The 20,344-nt window shown below is 38.1% G+C and overlaps 1 protein-coding gene across 4 annotated transcripts in view; it reads right to left on the bottom strand.

Moving 5' to 3' along the window:
• Nucleotides 1–18,357, bottom strand: part of LOC18423488 (influenza virus NS1A-binding protein) — a 69,136-nt gene extending 50,779 nt beyond the window's left edge. Inside the window, exons 1-2 of one of the 4 annotated variants that reach the window (XM_088874481.1) lie at nucleotides 18,255–18,324; nucleotides 13,037–13,123 (exon numbers count right to left, since the gene is read on the bottom strand). In XM_088874481.1, the coding sequence (XP_088730607.1) occupies nucleotides 13,037–13,057 (21 nt within the window). In that variant the 5' untranslated portion in view covers nucleotides 13,058–13,123; nucleotides 18,255–18,324. Of the gene's footprint in view, nucleotides 1–13,036; nucleotides 13,124–18,142 lie in introns of all 4 variants that reach the window. The other 3 variants (XM_011629257.3, XM_088874482.1, XM_020674915.2) reach the window with 3 other exon arrangements.
• Nucleotides 18,358–20,344: the final 1,987 nt, after the last annotated feature.

The raw sequence follows: 20,344 nt of genomic DNA, 5'->3' as shown, positions 1-20,344 counted from the left end.
TAAGTTCTTGAGGACTTTGATTAAAAATAAACAAACCCGTAAAGCACCTAGTCAGCCTAGTTCATAATATGAGTAGTATAAGATCGTGTGGAGTTATACCAAATTGTAGCATGCACCAAATAAATCAAGAGGGAAAGCCATTAAGAGTTATAGATAAATTTGATTTCTGACACCAAGAACCATGTCCCAACTACATTATGCATATCCAGTTATGTGGGTTTCAAAACTAATTGCATAAATCATATATATTGATGCACGTACACATATATAAAAGGACCAATAGGGACACAAGATATATGTTCAGTGTTCAAGAAAGCGCAGGCACCCGCTTAGGCATTTTGGGTGCCTAGCTGCCTAGGCCCCCAGGCGCCCGCCCAGAAACAGGGTGCCCTTACAAAAAATAAACCCCCACCCCTTAACTATGTTAATTATACAGTAAGACTTAACTCATTAAGCTATCAAATAATTAAGAATTTAAGATTTATGATAGCATTAAGATGTTTTAAAACAGTAAGACTTCAATGAATATATAAGATATAAGTTTCACTTTCCCATGAAACTCATTAAGATAACACATAATCAATCATTTATAAGATAAAGTAAAACAAAATAATAGAATATCAAAATAGACACATTGTACAAAAAAGGTATCCAATATTCAAAAGAATATGATATATGCCCAATTTAATCGTCCAAATGAGGAAAAATTCAATTGATCACAAAAACAAAATCAATCTTTCACCTCCAAACATGTAAATCTATCGTAAAACAAAAAAACGTAAAATAAAAAACAAATGATTCACAACTTAATACGTTGTAGCAAAATCAAACCAAAACCCTTTTTCAAATATGAATACTTTAAAAATATCAAAATCAAATCGATGTCGGTGCAAACCTCGTCTATTGGGTTGCCAAAGTCCTCAAAATCAACAACTAGAAGCTCCAAATCCACCTACGAACTATTTCCTAGAAGAAATCGAAAAAGTAAAAAATTTATCGATCTTTCGATAAATCACAAAAGAGTGGTTTTTGGGGAGTTTTTCTCTTCCTAAAAGGCAAGGTTTTGGTGTTGTGGGTTTAAAATACCCCCCTAAAACCGTTTTTTTTTTTTACCCTCGTCAAGACACTTTTCTGCCTTTTTGCAAGTTGTCATGAGGCAAGCGCCTAGACTATAGCGCCTAGGCGGCTCCTTGCCTGCCTAGGCGGGTGCCTAGAAGCAGGACACCTAATTGTCTCGCCTCATGAGCGCCTTGTCGTTTTTTGAATTTTTCCACCTAGGCAATTGATCAAGCGAATTTTTGAACATTGTATATGTTTCATTTTGTTCACCAAGTATATTCTCAGTTTAGTCCTTTTATTTGTGTCTATGGGGAATTCTTGTCCTTTTCATATATTTAAGGACATTTTGGTAGTTTCTGTCACTTACTATTTAAGGAGGGGCACGTGGTCATCTAACCCTAATGTGACAGCCCCCTCTTTTCTCCCTCCACTTCTCTCTCATACATTATCTCTCTTAACTCTTCTCCCTCTAAATTTCTCTCTAGACTTTCTTTCTCCTCTACTTTTTTTTTAGTTCTACATTCTTAACATGGTAGCAGAGGTATATGACTTATTACCTTCTCTTTCTTCCTAATAAAAAGAAAAGGAAAACCCTAATTCTAGCCTATGCGACTAGCAAGTTTTCCCTTTTTGTGCATAACACCAATATGTTTGTCCGCACTTGCTTTGAGGATTGGTGTTGCTAATGTTTCTCCCCTTGGACATGAGAAGTCAAGAGGAACAGACATGAAAACTATCCGAGTGGCTGGTGCAATAGGAAGCCTGTGGAAGTCTGCACTATGGTTCAAACTCATATATCTATGTTCAAATACATCTATGATAAGTATTTCTTCTACTTATTGTGTATGTTAACATTTATAATTTATAAGGCTCGATTGATTGTTTAGTGCTTCCAAGCATAGTTAATGGGATCTCCCACTTTGATAGGTGATCCCTTCTAAGATCTCTATTATGTCGCTCCTTGAATGGATCTCTCAAAGATCTCAATTTTTAAATTTTGGGATCTCAATCCCCACTTATAGGCATCCTTATTCCTACTATTAAAGATCTTGATCCCAACCTTAAAGACCAAGATAACAACTAAGCTGATGATTTTCTTTCCAACTAACATAACTATACTTTTAATATAGTTACATCGCTTGCTTGCTATCAATAATGAGACCCCTATTTTAAAGAGTATATGTAATCCTACCTTAATATATATTTTAAGGTTGGTGACAAGATCCCCAAAAAGTTGCGATCAAGATCCCAAACAATCGGGATCAAGATGCCTAAAAGGTTGGAATCTCAACCCCTAACATTTGGGGATCTCAATCCCTAATATGTGCATTATTGTATGGACGTCCGTCCCAACCATAGAGATCTTCTAGCATTTCACGATCCCCCACTCCCGCTCCCGGTACCATTCCCACTCCCAAACCCAACAACTACGCTTCAAAGTGTGCTCAGCCGCTCTAGTATTTTGTATTTCCCTTCTATTTTGTGTGCATCTCACTCTCATGGCTAGTAAAAGGAACCCTGGAATTTCTAGCATCAGTGACATTATTAGAATGTCGATTACTTATGTGAAGCAAATGGATCCAATTTGTGCCTATGGGCTCAGTTTGTGAGTGTTTCTTGCTGCCAAGGGTAAGATGAAGTTCTTGACTGCAGATGGGTCAAATCAATCAAACAATAGGTATGAAGAATGGCTTAGGGAGAATTGCCAAATCATGACTTGGTTATGGAATAGTGTGGAACCCCAAGTGAGTGCTAATGCGATATCCTTTTTTTGGTTGTACATAACTCGGCCGGGTTCCTCGCCTTGGTCAAAGGCCGAGTAACTTGGCTGAAAGAAGTTTCTCAACCTTAGTTATGTAATACAGATGTTTTTAAATAATGTTTGGTAGTGTACAATAATTAAATTATTTCCTTGGCAATAAAAAATATTTTAGAAAATGCTCATATTTTCAATTAAGTATTTCCTTCAAATTCGTGTTTTTCTTAGTGTGAACGTCTTTAGTTCATACAGCCAAAGGAGTTTGGGAGGCTATACATTAGATGTATTCTTCTAATAGGAATAAGAATATCTCTCTAGTTTGACAACTTTATTAGAATACTTTCTCGTTACAGGAGATAAAAAAAGTCTTAATGAGTACTACAACTCACTCCGGGGTGGTACGTGAGAAAAATTAAATCACCATTAGCCTTTGTCAAATGCTGTGGAGTTAAAAAAATTTAGTTGCAAACTGTTTATCTAGCCTTAAATCCTGAATATTAGTCCAATGGGGGACAGATCTTAGGCAACAATGAACTTCCATCTCTTAATAATATGGGGGACAGATCTTAGGCAGCAATGAACTTCCATCTCTTAATAATATGCATTCCTGTCTCCAACATGTTACCATTTCTAGACCAACATCCACCTCTGGTGTTGATGATGGGTCTTCCTTAAGTACATTTGTAGGTAGAAGTGATGGAGGCAAATGACATATTGATAGTAATAGAGGATGTGGTCATGGTTCAGGGGAAGATCGTGACACAGGCCATGCTAACAGAATATGTCCTTCTTGTGAACATGCAAATCATATAGCTAAAAAGTGAAGATCATGGCACGGGATATGCTAACAAAAAATATCCTTGTTGTGAACATGCAAATCATATAGCTAATAAGTATTGAGATAAGTTTGGTAAACTTGCTAAGGCTAATCAGGTAATGATTAGCCTTATGAATCTTAAGTTAATGATGTTCATTAGTTGGCTCGACTGAACACCGCCAGATTCCTATTTCTACTGGTGGATTCAGTTTTGCTCTTACGTCAGGAGTAAAATGAACTTGTGAAAAATAATCATCAGCCTATTACTCATCCTCGCACACCCACTGCTACTCTTGCAAACTCAGGTACTTTTGCATTTCTTATGTCTTCGAGGCATTCTCCTTGGGTCATTGACTTAGGAGCATTAGATCACATGACCGGTGAGCCTTCTATGTTTTCTTCCCTTGACAAATTTGTTTGCAATACATATGTTACATTAGATAATGGTTTTTTATCTAGTGCATCTAGGAAATAAATAGTTCATCCTACTTCATTTCTTTCATTGTCCTCTGTTCTGTATGTGCCAAAATTTTCTTTTAATTTATTGTCAGTTAGTAAATTAACCAAATGAATCTAATACTCAATAACATCTATCCGTCTTTTGTGGTTTTCAGGATCTAAAGGCAGAGAACAATAGGTGGTGATCTTGAGTCTGGTGGACATTACTATCTGAATCTAACCTAATTAGTGTTACTCTTCATTTGAGCGGTTTTTCACTTCAATGGCATTATCAGTTGGGTCATCCATCTCTTAATAATTTGAAATCCTTGGTTCCATCTTTAGAGTCATTGTCAACATAAGAGCGTGAAGCTTGTGAGTTATAAAACCATCATAGAGTGTCCTTCCATCTTAGAGTTGATAATGGGTGTCTGCTCCTTTTTCAGTTGTTCATTTTGATGTTTGCGATCCTGCTAGAGCTCAGAGTCAATCTGGTCATAGATATTAGATGATTTTCTCATATGACATAGTTATATTTAACAAAAGAAAGATTTGAGGCTTTGTCTATTTTCAATTGTTCCACAAAGAAATTCAAGTTCAATTTGATAAAAATGTGTGCATTTTGCATTTAAATAATGGTAAAGAATATTTATCCTAAGAATTTCGAAGTTATTTGGCTAAGCATGAGATTTCAGATCAAACATCGTGTGCACATACTCCTCAAAAGAATGGAGCTGCAAAAGGGAAAAGTTGTCATATAATAAAAGTGACTCGGGCCCCGTTGTTAAATATGCATATGCCAAAGGTTTCTTGGGAAGATGTTGTGTCTATTGTATAAATCATAAGCCATCCTCGGTTTTGGATGGCAAGTCACCGATTTTATTTTTTGATACTCGTGTGTTTATAGCTTCTTCTCTAGTCCTAACAAGTTAGATCCCCAAGCTATCCATTATGTATTTATGGGATCATTGTTTCAAAAGGCGGACCGCCCAACGCCTGGGCAGCCGCCTAGGCGAATATTCCTAAGCGCCCGCCTGGACCCGCCTAGGCGGCCACCAAGGGCTTGCGTTCTAACCAGGGGCAGAACTGCAGCTCCTTGAGGGTATTTTTGGGTCACTTTTTTAATACTAAAGTGGAAAAATTATGGGTTTTTAGGTTTATTTGAAACCTAAAACCCATTAGAGGCTATTTTCGAGAGAGAAACCCAAAAAAAAGAATATTTCTACTGGGCCGCCCAGGTTCTGGGCGCCCGCTTGGGCACGTGCCTAGGCGCTGGGCGGCCTGGACCCCTCCCACCGCCTAGCGCTTTTTGAAACACTGTATGGGATATTATTGTAGCCAGAAAGGTTATCAATGCTATCATCCTGGGTTGAGAAAGAAATTTGTGTGTACTAATATCACTTGTTTTTAGAATATTCTATATTACTCGGATGAGGTACAAAGGTTTGAAGCTGATTTATTTTATCCTGCTCAAGGGGAGACTTCAATACCATGAAGTGATACCTTCTTCTCCTTCTTTAGTTCTTGTTCCTATTCCTGTTGATGGGCCATTAGATAATATCATTTACCTGCCTCATAAAGTTTGCATTTCCTCTTTAAAGTGCCACAGAAGCAGCCCCAAAAGTCATATACAAGGAGTGTGAAGGAAGCACACCCACCACCAACCCAACAAGCAAATCAATCTCCATCTTCGTCTGCGACTCCATCCCTAGTTTTTTATCCCACTTCTATGTCTAGTAGTGTTGATGTTTCAATAGCCATTCGTAAAAGTTAACGGCCTTGCACTCAACATCCCATTGCTCATTTGTTACATTTACAAATTTGTCTCCTACCTATCAAACTTTTGCTTTATCACTTTCCTCTATTTCTACACCTAAGTCCTATCAAGAAGCTTTTTCTCATCAAGAGTAGAAGAGGGGAGGGGAGAAAATGACAGAGCTCCAATTAAATGGCGCATGTGAGCTTACTAATTTGGCAGCAATAAAGCAAACTATAGGATGTTGTTGGCTTTATGCAGTCAAGTATTAACCAGATGGAACTGTTACGAGGTTAAAGGCCAGGTTAGTAGCAAAAGGTATACACAAACCCTTGATATTGATTATTCTGAGAACTTTGCTCCTATTGTTAAACCCTCGATAAGGGTATAAGTTGCAATTTATGGCCTGAAGCAACCCCACGATTGTTATAGCAAATGGGTTTCAACAAAGCCATATGGATCATTTTGTATTCATTTGGAACCATCAAGCATAATTTTCTGAGTGGCTTATGTTGACGATATTGTTATTACATGTAGCTATTAGGAACAAATTGATATCTAAAGAGGTCATTACGATAGTGTTTTTAAACAAAAGAATGTTTGGGTTATGTGGCCATTTAAAGGCCTTATAAAAGCATGTAAAACTATGCCTATTTTGTGATGTTATAGCTCCAGTGGAAGAGTAGTCCGAATGGACTGTATGGCATGGTCCAAGTTCGACTGTGAGGCATCGTTGATGTCGTGACTCACCTGATTATTGACAGACCATGGCTCAGGTTGATGTCTAAAAGCCCGTAGCCCTGGCCATTTGCACACAACCGATAAAAGCTTCGATGTGGGCTCATCCCTTAATGAGGTCAAAGTTGTGCCTAGAGTCGTTGGCTTGGGGACTATGTGTGACCCCTGTGTGCGATGGTTGGCTAGAGAGGACAAGGGTCAAATCCTCATCATTACCATCACATGGCATATACAACAGATAGTCGTCCATGAACCAGTCCTCTAGGTGAGGGTGTGTGTTGTGTACATGTGCTGAAGAGATTTCTCCGTACAACACTGGACTGTGTTGGAAGGACCCATGAGTATTGTGCTAGAATGGGACTTGGAATTAGTCTACGGAAGGAACCTGTAATCTATGGGCTAGAATCGTGTCTCCTTCATTTATTGGCTGACTTTCATAGTCCAAGCATAAACCCCTGTGAATGGCGGTGGGTCATGGGTACTGTTGGGATAGTTTGAGAAGATGACAGTGAAATACAGTTTCTAAAAGCGATGGAGTCCTCAATACACTTGTGAGATTCCTAATCTTTAGATCCAATTCCCATCAAATATTCTTATATATATTTACTCATGTTTTAACTATATTTTAGATAATTAAAATGAATTTTTAGATCTGTCTAACTATTTTATTTTAGTGGAAAAAGATTTTTAAATAAGAATTAATTTTCTGAATTTTTTAATTCAGAGATAAACTGGCTTTCTAAAATTCTTTTTTTTTATCTAAAATTATTTTTGGGCTGTAGGGGCCTATTGGCACTTTAGGCACACCACATTTGAGCCCATCACATGGGGGTGTAGGGTCCACATAGCTCATTAAGTGGGATGCTCCACATACTCCATTCTTTCTTTTTAGTGTGTGGCTTGTGATGGAAGTCACCTACTTGTTTTGAAAATAAAAGGAAAGTTTTATGGAATAAGGTCGTTTGATTTAAAATAGGAAGGTGTAGAGATTGATTGAAATTAGAATTGTAAATATATAGTATTTTCTCTACAAATATTTGATAGGAATAAAGTTATGGAAACTAAGAGATAATGGTTTTAGCTCATTCCATTAATCATGACAGCTGATCTAAGGAATGAAGGGCTAAGATCTCTTCACCCCACAAGTTTCCAACATCTACCGTCAATATTACGTCTCATAATGATGGCAAAACAATAGACCCCAAAACCCTAGCCTCCTCTCTATAAATATTCTCAATAAGGGTGCATTCTTTACACTTGCAAAATTGGATTGGCCTCTGTCTCTCGCATTGGCAGGTATGCCCCACTCTCTCTCTCTCTCTCTCTTATTTTTCTCTTCTAGTTAGGATTTTGAGTTGCTTTGAGCCTAGAGTAAACCCTAAGGGGCACGCCCAAGCCACTAGAGGATGGCACGCCCTAGACTAGATAGTACTTGCATTATTGTTTTGTGTTATGAGATTGCTTCCATCCCATGTCATGCTCGCAAAACGTTTTGCCTAGGCTTCCAGAATTATGAGACAAGGTTAGGACCAAGATGTCGTGTGCCATTAGTGGAGAAGACCCGGTGTGGGGTGTACAAAGTCCTTAGGGGTAACCTAAGGCAAGGTATTCGGTAATTCTAATGGCTCTATTTTTCTTGATTCTTCATGCATCGTATTTTTGTTTGATTGTAAAAAATTGCAATGGTATGAAAGAGAAGATCCTAGATTGTATTAAGGTATACTTAATTATTAAAGTTGTAATTTTGGACACCTGAAAGTGTTCTAGCCGGTATGAATAAAAGAAAGAAAAGAGAAATATTAACTGTATATACTTGGATTGACCACATGGTCCTACATTCAAAGAATTGGTCAGGTACAATATTCTCTTGAAATCAAAGTAGCAAGGTCTAATTACAGTATTAGTTCGTCTCGAAGGAAGTGTGTAATAGATTCGTTTTGAGAAACAGGGATATTGGGAGCTAAGATAGTTGATACTCTTATGGATTCAAGCACTAAATTACGTATGATCAGGGAGAGTTGTTTGAAGATCTAGGTAGGTACATAAGACCTGTAGGCAGGCTTACCTACCGAACAACAACTATGCTAGATATAGTATTTGCAATGCGTTTAGTGAGTCAATTCAAACATTCTACCAAGACACCACACTGGGAGGCTATGCATTGTATTTCAGGATATCTTAAAGGGGCTCTACGAACTATAAGCTAAATTATCATTTCGAAACTGAGGGTTACTCTAATGTTGATTGGGAAGGATTTCCATCAAACAAAGGATCTACTACAAAGCATTGTACTTTTGTTGGGGTAAATTTGGTAACATGGAAAAGTAAGAAACAAAATGTTGTAGTTCAGTCTAATACAGAAGCATTTTATAGAACAATGGCTCACACTAAGTGTGAGATAAGCAGCTAAATACCTTTTGCAAGAGATAGGATTCATAGTTGCTGAGCCAATGAAGATATTTTGTGAAAATTGAGCTGCCATCTATATGGCCAACAACCAAATGTTTTGTGAGAGAACAAAGCATATTGAAGTGGATTGTCATTGTATTTGGGAAACAGTATCTACTAAGAAAATATCTACTTTATATATGAAGTCAAAGGTTTAGATAGCAGATATATTCATCGAAGCTCTTGTTCAGAATCAAATTCAATAGATTTGTTCCAAGCAAGGCCCAGGCGACATTTATGCTCTAGCTTGAGGGGGAGTGCTAATGATATATATTTTCTATTTAGTCATTTTGTTAGGTGTCTATCATGCATTATTGCCCTTTTCATATACTAAAAAACATTTTTCTAATTATTCATCATTTATTATTATATATAAGAATGAGATGGGTGTGTGTGTCAGCTTGATGTGACAGCCCCCTTTTCTCCCTTCACTTCTTCTCCCACATTATCTCTATAACTCTTCTATCTCTAAATCTTTGACTCTCTCTACACGTTCTCTCTCCTTATCATTGTTCTCTAGTTTTATTCGATCCTACTGACTCAACATATCCTTTAAGTGGTGCCCTCAAAACATTAAAGAGTGTACATCAAGTTACATAGTGACATACAAAAAAACTAAGACATAACAACAAACAGAATTTAAAGAAAAGGACAGAGGACAATAGTCAATATCACTTGGATGGAATCCAAGGAAAATCTCCCCCAGGAAACATTGTCAGCTTCAACATTTGCCTCTCTAAGAATAATTTGCAAAGAGAACCTCAGCCCCCAAAATTTATATGTTTCACAGGTGTATCCATGTATGCATTTAGTGTTTGTGTGCGTATTTGAAGCTATATGTTGAACGTTGGCAAATAAAAGCAACTCATGTTCATTCATTATGCATTACCATAAAATCAGTCAGAACACCAAGAATATTTTATTAACCAAGAAGATTCAAAAACCAAAAAGACAAAAAAAAGAACAAGACCACTAGAAAAAGAATAAGAAAGATCTCAAGCACCTCTATTTACACGAAATTCCAGTATCTTTTGTGTTCTCAAATATCTAATACACCGCAACTACTCATGCAACCTACAACGATACAGAATTGAGAAAATGTTAAAAGCTTATTTTACACTAAGATAAAAAGGGCTATAACCCGGTATTGGTCCCGCCTAAGCCCCGGGAGGGGTGAGCTGAAAACGGTCCTAACCTTTAGCTGTTTTTATGCACAAAGTGGGTGCTCTCGGGACTCGAACTGCGCCCTTGGGCTGGCTACCCGAGCTTTTTACCATCACACCAAGTGACGGACCCTTTGATTTTACACTAAGATAATAAATCAATCACAACATGGAGGTCCTTCCTCGATCATAGTTACAAGGATCTTCCAAAATAGGTGGCAATCCCACTTAGAAGCTCCGGCAAAGGGATCTCAAGGATCGCAAGTTTTAAACTTTTGAATCTCGATCCCCACGGTTAAAGAACCCAATTCCTAATGTTAGGGATCTCGATCCTAACCTTAAAAACTAAAACAACAAATAAACTAATGATTTTCTTTATTTATAGCCAGCTAGCAACACAATTATACTTTTAATACATAGTTGCATTGCTTGTTGGCTATAAATAAAGAATTCCCTACTCTAAAGATATATAATCCTAAATTATATAGACCTTTTAATGTTGGAAGCAAGATCCCCAAAAGGTTGAGATCAAGATCCCAAAAGGTCAGGATCAAGATCCCCAAAAGGTTGGGATCTCAATCCAAACATTTGGGGATTTAGATCCTTAACATATTATTGTACGAAACAACGATCTTCTAGCATTTCACTATCTTGATCTTGCTCGTGATCCCAACAACTATGTCCTTGATGATGTGAAAGCCTCAACATGATAAGAGATTCTTCACGCAATGCAATGTTAAAAAAAATGCTCGGCGGCATCTAGGCAGTCGGAGGGGTCTGGTTGCCTAGGCACTAGGTGGGTGCCACAGTCTTGAGGTGCCCCACACACCTATCATCATCATCCAAGCCTTATCATAACTATTTAGGGTCGGTTGTACGAATCATGTTCTGTCATATTGCCCTATCAAGGGCCATATCCTCAGTCAAATCATAAGTCACCATATATCTTCTCATTACTTCCATCCAGGTCCTTTTGGTGTTTCCCTTGCTCTTTTAGAACCTTCCGCTTGAACCAGATTGCCCCTCTTAATAGGTGTTGTTCTAGGTCGATGTTGCACATAGCCAGCCTATCTAAGTCTATTTTCCCTCATTTTATCCCTATTGGAGACACCTCTAAGTTCCCTCGGATGTATTCAATCCAAATTCTATCATTTCTTATCTTGCCACTCATCCATCTCAACATCCTCATCTCCGCTACACTTATTCTATGAATATGTTGTTTCTTGACCTCCCAACAATCCATCCCATAAAGCATGGCTGATCTTAAAGTCGTCCTATGGAACTTCTCCTTAAGTTTCATTGGCATGTGGCAATCACATAAAACTCATAAAGGATATCTCCACTTTGGCCATCCAGCTCTAATTTTATGTGTTAACATCTTTCTCAATCTCTTCATTCTCGTGGATTATCGACCCTAACCAGAGTGCCCTAGACACATACATATAATTATGTTCTAAGCCCATATATATGCTTATATATGTAGCATTTATGCATATATACGGATAATTTATGCACTATATATCTATATCCCAACTGTGTGTATATATATATGTGGACAAATATTCACTTGAAACACAATAAATTCATTGAATCAAATTTCACAATTGTAATAAATCAGTAAATGTAAGATTAAACTAACAACCACAAGAGGAAAAGATAATAGCAATAACATATGAAAAATCAAAATACCAATGCCATATGGCTAAATATGTCAGCTCATGCCTTTTTTGGCTTGAAGACAACACTAAAATAGGCTTGGGAGGTTAGAATACCACCCCCACCCCATCCTTTCCTCCTTAAAAAGAGAGAAAAAAACAAAAGACAAAAATACATCTTGCCCGAGGCCAATTTCCATCTATGGCCAGGGGTAACAAGGACAACCACAATGGCTTAGTCCTGAGGTGGCCGAGATAGGCATCTCAAGCATAGGCACAAGCTGCCGCCTAGGAAGCCTGCCTCGAGTGGGTCAAGGCGGTGCCCAAGAGTCAAGCCTAGGTCTAAGGGGGCACATAAATGACATGTGTAGTGCGAAGCAGTAGCCTAGGCATTAGGCAAGCCGTTTTTATAATAATGTTACTACGGTTCATTATTTGGGCAAGGGCAATATAAGAATTCAAGGATAGATTGAAATGAAATCAAAATGAACTCAAACCAAGGTATTCTCTCTCTTTCTCTCTCTCTCTCTCTCTCTCTCTCTCTCTCTCTCTCTCTCTCTCTCTCTCTCTCTCTCTCTCTCTCTCTCTCTCTCTCTCTATATATATATATATATATATATATATATATCAGAAAGTCACAATTTATCCATTGTTACTTTAGATCTGAGTTTTATATCTAAATTGTGGCACAAACAATATCATAGCATGTATTGTAATCCTAGACCATCATACTTGACCTTAAGGGATGACCTTTAGGCGTCGACACCATGACTTTTCAAAATTACAATGTTGTAATCCATAGAAATATGTTTAGAGCACTTTTGTAAAAAAGTGCAAACTCTTCCAAAACCCACCTAACAAACATGAATGGCCACATAAAACGTAATATTGAAATTTATTTACAAAGAGATGTGGCCATAAGGATCTGAGAAAAATCAAATTAGACAGAATTCTTTTAGGTAAAACATTATTTTTTACTTATGGATTCTCAACAAATCCTACAAATAGTTACAAGTACTTATATTAATGGCACATGATCTATTGATCTTATAGTGGAAGGGATTGCCTTTGATTCTCTAGACCACATATCCTGCCCAACTAATCCAAGTGAATGTTTTGCTTATAGGACAAGTTGAGTTACGTGTTACAGGCTATATGATTAAATCAAAACTATCAAAATGAAAGTCATATGACTAATCAAACCTGCATGATCAAAATTCTCATTCATTATGTGGCCTCATTTTTCAAGGGAATCCAACCATGTGCAAACACATTTTTCATGTAGGTAACCTGTATATGTGTAGATTTTTATATGTTAAATTGGCAGAGAGAGTCATAGACATACAAAGAGGAGTGAGACTTTTGTTCATATATTTCAAAAAAAAAAGGAAAACGAAAAAGAGAGAGTGGCCACTCTATTTATGCTTTGAATAGAAAAGAACAATGATGAAGAAAAGCAAAGAGAAGAAGAACTCGAGACAGAGAAGAACAAAGAGAAAACAACAACACTAAAAACACATCAAATAAAATATGAGCATAACACAGATGTTGGTTTTTGGGTCCTCAAAAGCCAAATCTTAAGAAATTTCACTATAAATGCCTGGGCTGTTTCTTAAACACTTACAATATACCATAACCGCTGTCTAAGTTACTTTATTTCCTCATCCAGGGTCAAAATAAGAAACTCCTAACTCCAATCAAAGTGAAACCGTTAGCACCGAGCTAAGTTCAGAGAAGAAGACCACATAGATCTGGAGAACAAAGCTCACACCTCTCTGTAAGAGTGAACATTAGGTTTGATATAAAGCCAAATGCTGAAACTTTCCAAAAGGATCACTAAATTTCAACGAAGGCGAAAACTCATAACTTCTATAACACAGAATCAACCATTTTCTTCAACAACAAAACTAAAGGCAGGAGATGCTCTCATTGTCTTTGAGGCATTAAACAGCTCCGACTTGGAAATCCCAAGATGAAATCAAGTCGTCACAAGTATAACCCTGGGATACAACTAAATCCCATTGAAGCACTGTGAAATTTTCTCTAAGTTTCATGCCCAAGTGACACCCTCAAAAAGCACACTCTTCATATTGAGTTTGCCTTCAAAACTCACTTGGCTTGGTTTTGGTTTTAATTAGATATAAAAGCGAACAAACTTGATGAAGAAATTAAGAAGAAAATGCACGTTTGCAGTTCACCACAGTCATAAGAAGAAAATGCACGTTTGCAGTTCACCACAGTCATAAGACATTTTTCTCAGTCAAAAGTGTTAAGAAGTTGTCAGTAAAAGAGTGTAAATGATTCTCAGCTTCAAATGTGGTCTTTTATAAAGAGGTTATCTGCTATCTGCATGTGAGATTATATTAGCTTATTGAAATCTTAAAGGATATCCGGAGAAAATGTGATAATACACGGGAAAAAGCATGACATGTGGCAAGGCATTTGTGCACAAAGACTAGAGCATTGAGGGATTAAACGCAATGACAAGTCAAACTTCCTACTAAACTATGCTATATGGTTGGACCAACGGCTTAACCACAGTGAAAAGGTTTGGCTAGCCAAAAAAAGGACTTTGGCCTCCACCCAAACATTAGTCACAGCCTGGTTCAACTGGACCAGTCACACGTGCACACATGTACACACAAATTGAAAGCAACCAAAAGCCCAGAAGTCCCTCTCCTTTAAGCCCTATCAGCTGAGGAACTTTCCCACTTGCATGTCCATAGTGTGTCATGTCTCAAGGCAATATGGGAGTAAAATCTTCCGAATAGTTATAATACCTTTAACTTAGAAAAATGGCCAAAAGAAGGGAGAAATACCATAGTTGTTTTGAAACACCTTTCGAAATATTGAGAAGAAATAATATCCAAAACAACTCACATTATTAAGGCGGTGTCTATAGCGGAAGTAAAAGCCTGTATTTGGGGAATGAAGAGTGAGAGTGCGTCTGGCCCAGATGGTTTTACGGTGGAATTTTATAAGTTCAGTTGGGATGTGATTTGTTTTTGGCATGGCATGACTTTTTCAACGAAGGTAAATTCCTTAAGCAGATAAATTCCACATTCATTTGCCTTATCCCAAAAATCAATTCCCCTTGTCTTATGAAGGACTTCAGACCAATTGGTTTGTGTAATGTTCTTTACAAAATCATTAGCAAACTTATTTCAAATAGATTAAGGGAGGTGTTACATACTCTGATCGATTCCAAACAAGCTACTTTTTTTAAGGGGGATCACAGATAACATATTGATGGCTAATGAACTTGTTTCACTATGTCATAAATACTCAATCAATCGTAAGATGTGTTTGCAATTGAACCTAAGTAGTACCTTTGATTGGGTTTTTTGGGATTTTGTTCTTGCAAGGTTGCGTGCTTTGGGTTTCCCATATCTTTTTGTTTCTTGGATTCATCATTGTATTACTACTTCATTCTCGGTGCTTCATAATGGTTCCCCAATGGGATATTTCAAAAGAAAAAGAGGCTTACAGCTGGGGGACCCTCAATCTCCGTATCTGTTTTGTTGGTAATGGATTTCATGAGTACGCAGTTGGATCATGCAGTACTACAAAGTACTCTTCCTATGGCTTTTCCTTCCGGTTGTGACTATGGGGTATTGCATATATTTTATGCCGATGATGCAGTTATTTTCTATGAAGCTTCTTTAGCTGCTGCAAAATAGATAAATTATATCCTATGTATGTTTGGAAATACCACACGGCAAAAATTGAATGTAACTAAAAGTAAGGCTTTCTTTTTTGGAATTTCCATGAATGCAAAACATTTGATCTTGAAGGAATTGGTGAGGGTTCCCTTCCAGTAAGATACTTGGGAATGCCTCTGTTCCATGGTAACCTAAAGCACCATAATTGTCAGAATCTCGTGGGGAAATTCATTTGTAAGATAGGAACATGGCAGGCTTTATCCCTCTCTTATGCAATATGTTAGAGCAGCTTCAAAGAAATTTTCTATGGGCTGGTATAGCTCATAAGAAGGGGGTTCACCTGGTAAAGTGGAAAAATGTATGTTTGCCAATGGAAGAGGGGGGACTTGAAATTAGTGATATTATTGAGTTCAATAATGCATGCATGATGAAATTGGCATGGAGGATTCTGACTAAGCCGTTTTCTCTTATAGCTCGCTTCTTTAGGCATAGGTACTTCAGAAATTGTTCAATCTAGGAAGTTGATAGGAAGTCCTGCTCCTATGCATGAAAGGGCATTCAAATGGGGTTATCTCTCTTGCGCCACAATGTTCGATGGATTATTGGGGATGAAAGGACAATTAATTTTTTGACAGATCCATGGTTATCAGAAAAGTCCATTTTAGAATATGGCTATAGTATTCGTAACGACCTGGGAAGTTTTGCCAAGCCTAGGGTTGTAGACTACTTAAATGGTTCTCCACAATCCTGGTGTTTCCCTACCCCTGCACCAAGACAAGCACTTAGAACCTAGAATCAATGGATCAGAATTTGGAAGGAAGTAGAGGTTGCCCCAATCCCCCTAAAACCCCAACCTAATCTTTTGATATGGATTCACTCTGCAAATGGAATGTTTTCTATTAAAGAGGCATGGAATTTCATCCGTCCTAAGGGCTCTTCTCAACCAATCTTTAGGGCACTATGGTCTTCTAAGTTTCATCCAAGGGCTAAATGGTTCTCGTGGTTGAGCATTCATCATCGTCTTCCTACATCTTCTCTCATGCAGCGAAGGGGAATCATCCTTGCTTCTATGTGCCCTTTTTGTCATCTTAATGATGACAATATTTGTCATATTTTGCTTGAATGTGTTTTCTCGTAGGGGATTTGGAGGTCGATAGCATGGCAATGTGGAAAACACTTTATTACAAGTTGTTCTATTGCAGCTACACTGCGTAAATGGTTAGCATTCAGATTCAGGTCTGATGGTATTATCAACATTTGGCATTCTCTCTTCTTCACAACTATATGGATGATTTGAGAGGAGTGGAACCACCGTATGTTTCAAGGAAGGACACTCACTCTTGCGAAGCTGACTCGAGGGATCACCTACCATGTTCATGATTTGGCAAATGCTAAAGCATGGACTTACCACATCTCAAAAAAGGCAATTATTGAAAATTTACGACTTACGTGGCGGCAACAGAGAATCAAGTTACCCATAATAAGGGCATGGGTTTTTCCACAATCGCAACATTTTAAGCTAAATATTGATGGGTCTTCTATTCAGAATCCAAGTCAAGCTGGTTGTGGGGGTGTCTTGAGACGGGATGATGGATCTTTCGTTGCTGCTTTCTCTGTTCCTCTTGGAATTGCTTCCAATAATTATGCAGAATTTCAAGGTTTACAAGAGGGTGTTGATTTAGCCATTCAAATGGAATGCTTCCCCCTGCAAATTGAGAGTGATTCTTCTTTACTTGTTCAGGTCATACAGGGCAGGTGTAAAGCTCCATGGGCTCTTCATATCATAGATGCTAATTGCAACTCTAGACTTGAGAATCATTCATGGTCCATTTGCCATGTTTACCGTGAGGCTAATATGGTGGTTGATGCTCTTGCCAAAAAGGATACAATTTTTGCGGAGGTCACCATTTGGCACTCTAGGCCTCCAGATTTTCTTAACCTTCTTCTACTTCATGATGTCGCAATTACCTTATTGTAGGGTTGTAAGATAGTACGATGTAATTTTTTCTACTTTTTTTATTAATGAAAAAGGGGTAGAGGGCCTTCTCCCTCACTGATTTACCCAAAAAAAAATCCAAAACAACTCACACAGCATAACAACAAGCACTGGAATGAAAAAGTAAAAGACAAAATGGTGTTCCATGGTGAAAAAATTTATGGAAAACCCATAAAAAAAAGTCAGAAATATAGAAATGGAACAAAACGCCGACGATGAAGAAGCAGAAAGAAAATGTGAACAGGAAACAATTACTTTTAAGTAAAAAGAAAATGAACAATGCATTTCATTGATGAAAAACCATGTAAACAAATGAAACAAGCAAAAGAAGATATGAGCAGATCAAAAAATAGATAAAGTATAACATGAATAAAATGAAAATACACACAACTAATCCAATAGTGAGAGGAGCAGAAATAAAGTATAACATGAATATAATGAAAACACCTACAACTAATCCAATAGAGAGAGAAGCAGAAAAGGAAAAATCAGATAAACTAATTATAATCCATTATTTCGGTGAAGAAATAGTTGTGCACTTGTATATATTGCGAACACCACTAAAGAGCGAGAAATGAGAACCTAAAAACCCTAGAAAACTTCATCAATGGAAGCAAAACAAGCAGCGAAAGTTCCACTAACTCAACGAACCTAGAGAGATAGACAATCACGATATGCAAGGTTCCAAAACTGAAACTCTTCTGTAAACAAGAGCTACACTCTAGAGAGAGAGAGAATAACCATAAATAGAGAAGAGCTTTACCTGCTTAGCTCCAACACACGCCTTTGTAATGAGAATTGGAGGGAGAATTTGATGAAGGCAACCGTCGCTCTCACATTTATAGTTTCCCCTGCCCTATAATCGCCCCTATAAAGTAGCAAAAAAAATATTCTTCATACTCCCGCGGGATCACATTGCACATTCACTTTCATCGCTAAACCGTTTGCGGTGGTAATATTTAGGAAGACCACTGTATATTGATACCACTTATTTTTAATACAATGAGATCATAATCATTATTAGCCATTGTGAAACAAGATGAGATCACACTGTACATTGACTTTCATAACTAAACCCTTTGCGGGAGTAACTTTTAGGAAGAAAACTATACAACGATACTACTTACTTTAAATACAAGGAGGTCACAATTATTATTAATCATTGTGAAATAAGGCGGTTAAGAATGCATCATTGATTGGCCACAAAGTCCAAAATACATTTCCTCAAATGTTATGACATACTAAAAATGTTTGTGGCCGCCTTAAACTAAAAGTAAATGGCCTCATAATATACAATCTCTTTTCTAAAGAAAAATTGTTACATGCGGTGGGGACCGCATTTCTATATTTCTGGTCCCCGAGATATAAGCATCCATCTTAAAGATGGATGCAAATAGGCGGTCCATCTAAAGATAATTGAAACTAACAGTCCAAATGTTTTCTTAATAGAATTATTATTTTTAATTTTCAAAATTTATTTATCTTTCATATTCATAATCTTTATGTTAGAGATTGCATGTCCTTCAAAATTAGGTCAAAAAATCTATCTCGAAAATATATTTTTAAGAGGGACTCAGTTCTATATGGACTCATAGAAACCACGTCCTACTAAAAATAATTGTTGGATGGCACTCCTGGGGAGGGCCTTGGCGTCAATGCAACACTCGGGCAGCCCTTGGTTGCTTCTCGCTTTGACACCATTGATGTAGCTGAAAGCCTGGTCTTCTTGGCTTCAGACGTTGAATTCCGCTCAGAGCCTGAGGGGTATTTGAGTGTGGGCCTTGACGATGCGCCCTCAGAGATGGTTGTTGCTCTCATCGTCGTTCCTCTGACCGAAGTGACTTCAGCCCCTAGCTCATCGATGGTCGTTCTTCCTTCTAATGCGAAGTCGGCCATGGTCATTGACATGCTGCACTCGGGTGCCCAATCATTGAAGTGGTGGCCCCTTGTGGAGCTCGGTCCTGAGATTGCCAACCTTCGTGGCTATGCAGCCGCCTTGAGCACTTTTAGCTGTGAGAAGGAAATTTTCACTTGCTTCGACAGTTTTTTGTGTGAGTTGGAGAGTTGGCGATTAGAGGCCTTGAGGGAAGAGTTGGAAGTGAATGAGCTATAGGGAGCTCAACTGGCCCCAATGGAGGCTTCATTAGCGCAGCATCGCGGGCAAGTAGATGCATGCATCCAAAGGAAGAGTGCTCTGATTGCTCAAAAGTCCAACTTCAATAAGCAAGGGACATCTCACTTGACCAAGATGAGGGCTTTGAAGGCGGAGATATTGATGACGACCAATGAGTATGGCGAGCTGGACAAAGAGGTGAACTGGTGGAGAGCAGAGAGCCAAGTTCTATCTGACGAGCTAACCGGACTCAATTGCACCATCGAGGCAGAAACCACTTTCGCGGCATAGATTCCCCAGGCAGTGACCGACCTTAGGGAACATGTACAGAAGGCTACTGGTCGTTTTGAGGTGGCGAGGGCGAAGATCAGTGAGGTCGTTGATCGTTTCTAAGGGCGTTGTTCTTTCCACCCCTCTTTACTGCATCTTACCCTTGCTTGTATGTAGACTTGACAAAATACATGGAATGAAATACCACTTCTTACTTACATTTTAATCCACCTTTCTCATTTTTGGTTTGAATATATTTGCCCTTTGTCGTTGTCTCTTTGAGAGTGGTGAGCCATCGAGAGCCTCTCTCATGGACACGTTCGCTTCTCGCATGTTCTTGACTTAAATGCCCCTTTTGGCTTTTCATTCAAGCCCTTAAGGTGTGCACCATTTTTGGTTTTCGCAAAACCCCGTGAGACTTTTTTTGTGGCACTTTTGCCGATGGTTTTTACACCATATCTTCCATTTTC

The sequence above is a fragment of the Amborella trichopoda genome, chromosome 8, assembly GCF_054954075.1.
Source record: "Amborella trichopoda isolate Santa Cruz 75 chromosome 8, AtrichopodaSantaCruz75HAP2 v2.0, whole genome shotgun sequence".
NCBI classification, from domain to species: domain Eukaryota; kingdom Viridiplantae; phylum Streptophyta; class Magnoliopsida; order Amborellales; family Amborellaceae; genus Amborella; species Amborella trichopoda.
This window is presented reverse-complemented; position numbering and strand designations above follow the sequence as displayed.